Source organism: Montipora foliosa, chromosome 13 (genome assembly GCF_036669935.1).
Source record: "Montipora foliosa isolate CH-2021 chromosome 13, ASM3666993v2, whole genome shotgun sequence".
In the NCBI taxonomy this organism is placed as follows: domain Eukaryota; kingdom Metazoa; phylum Cnidaria; class Anthozoa; order Scleractinia; family Acroporidae; genus Montipora; species Montipora foliosa.
Window position 1 is genome coordinate 37,487,572 of NC_090881.1, and position 2,500 is coordinate 37,490,071.

The 2,500-nt window shown below is 37.2% G+C and overlaps 1 protein-coding gene across 7 annotated transcripts in view; it reads right to left on the bottom strand.

Moving 5' to 3' along the window:
• The window catches only part of LOC137983699 (hemicentin-1-like), a 103,424-nt gene that overhangs the window by 33,243 nt on the left and 67,681 nt on the right, over window positions 1-2,500 (bottom strand). For all 7 annotated transcript variants that reach the window (XR_011118996.1, XR_011118995.1, XR_011118997.1 and 4 more), the window contains exons 15-16: window positions 2,044-2,154; window positions 892-1,010 (exon numbers count right to left, since the gene is read on the bottom strand). Coding sequence is in view for 4 of the 7 variants with exons in the window: in XM_068830864.1 (XP_068686965.1) it covers window positions 892-1,010; window positions 2,044-2,154 (230 nt within the window). In the remaining 3 variants the exon portion in view is untranslated. The remainder of the gene's footprint in view (window positions 1-891; window positions 1,011-2,043; window positions 2,155-2,500) is intronic.

The following is a 2,500-nucleotide window of genomic DNA, read 5'->3' on the forward strand; positions in this document are numbered from 1 at the left end:
AAAAAAGAAACTGTCTCCATTGTTTCCTTATTTATAATTTAACAATTTTTACTCATATAGTATATACATGTATATTTTAACAATTTGAGGATTAGTCAAAGAATGACAATGATTATTCACAATAATGGTAAGTGAGTAATGGTGACAATGGTGATGACGATAACGATGATGAGGATCACAGCGTTAAAGGAAAGGAAAATTGTCACAAAAAGAGGCTGCAGGTAGCCTACACGTTGTTCGAAGGATTTTAAGCCAATTCTCTTTTCAAGTAAACAACATTTCAGGGTTTTGTTTTTTTTTTTCAATTCCGTAATCTGTCCAGTCCACATTCCGTGACCCAATCATAAGGTTAAATGCGATCGTAGAATAAATGTTTACATTGTAAACTGTTGTTTATGACAGTCATTCCAATCAGAATCAGTAAACGGTGTCATGTATCCGACACAGAAGATAACTGGATATTGCATGCAACGAAAACACAAAAACGTGTTTTCGGTCACTCACACAATTCTTCAAAAAATATTCCCCTACTAGTCCTAGTTTATCACATTGCCTTTTGTGGTCTAGTGGTCATCATGAGCACCTCTGAATAAGGAGATACCAACTTCGAATCTTCCTTGGGGTAATTTCTCCGAAAAGTCTCTCAACCATGAGCAAAGAGATCTTACCCATGCGCAGTAAAGTGGCGACCCAGCAAAAAAAAAAAAAAAAGAGTCAGAGCCGTATCTTATGATGAATCCTAATGATAGAGGATAAGAATAACGGAGAACTTGTAGGATATGAAGCTAGAAAGAATGATATTGACAAAGGTAGGATGCTGATTGTTTCCACACGACTCCGTAACGGAGAGGTTACAGAATGCAACAAAAGCTAACATCAACAAGAACCTACCGCCTGCTCAACTTTTTGGATGAACTTTTTGGTTTCTTGATCTCCCAGGTTCTCATATTCTGGTTTAAATTCTTCCTTTGTGAACTCAAATCCTACTTTAACTTCATCTGTGAATGTATCTATGAGAAATTTCAAAAATGACAATGGAATCAAAATAAAATTAAGGTACTTCAAATAACGTAAATTGGTCTGTTGATAACACAAAGCAAGATTGATGTGCTCTTTCTGTAAATAAAACACTTTTTTGTGTGGAACATGACCACCTCGCAGTGCAGTTATGAGAAAGTACTAGGTGATCTTGCTAGCCTGCTTTATAACGATTCAAGCTTGTTACCTTGACAACATCCGCATCCATCTACAGTAGACAAGTTGATGATGGAATAATGTGATAAAATGAAACCAAAACAGGTCTCTTCTGTATCGCACAGTGTATGGTAAACTACTGCTGGTTTGCCAGGCACGGAAAAGTTATACTCACAGCTCTACTCGATCTTACGTTTTTTGCCCTTTTCATTTCTCAATTCCCAATTATAAATTTGGTCTCTTAACATGTGGTGGTTGCGTGAATGCACATTTTTCGGCTGTCTTAAAAACTCAGTGGTTCTACGGATCTTTACATGTAAAGTACTACTATGACCAAAAAAAATCAATTATTCTTTTTTTCCCTTTGGATTTTAAAACAATCGCTAAGTGACTAAAGTTTTAAGGATTGATTTCAATATTACGCCTGTTTATTGTACTGAAATTGTCCCGGTCCAGGACAAAATGACGTCACATACTCACTAGTTTAAGAAGGCAATGCGTGTGAATGCGACTGGATCCATTTGCAACATAAGAATTTCAGGTTTTCAGACTTTTAAACTCGTGTTTGCTTATACAACAAGCTGCAATTACACCCTAAAATTTTCAGTGAGAGAGTAGATGACATCACTTTTCCCTAGATCCAAACCTATGAGGCACACACACACACACACACACACACACACATACAGCTTTTGTTGGTCCCGAAGAATGGGCAAACGAAATACTCTCCATCAAGAAGTGGACACAAAAGGAATCTGTTGCTGCATACCAGCAGGTAATTTCACGTGACAGCTGACCTAAAAAATTTGTCCATGATAAATATCAAAATCATCATACACACGTACATACCCTTTTGTCCACAATTCTCCCCAGTTGTTCCATCAGGGCAACGACAAAAATACTTTGTTCCAAAAGCTAGGCATTCCTTTCCATCCATGCAATTTGTCTCGCAGTTCCTTCCTAAAAACGAGATAGTATTCCTCTTCGGTCTTTTTCTTAACAGAGAGCCTTACAGTCTTATTCCAAACCGTTTTCCCAGAAAGTTATAAAGTTAGTTGACTGCATGTTCGAAATAAGCGGTTTTACTTCTCGCTGTTGAGTTCTCTACAGAAATTAATATATATTACTTTAAAATATATACATCTCAAATGAAGCTATGATCTTCGCAGTTATGAACGCAGTTTTTGCAATTGCGTAAAGAACGCACCGGTATCGCCAGGTCACGCGTTCAAACCCCGTTGAAGTCCTGAATTTCTCAGGCTTCTTTACGCAATTGCAAAAATTGCGTTCATGACTGCGAAAATCA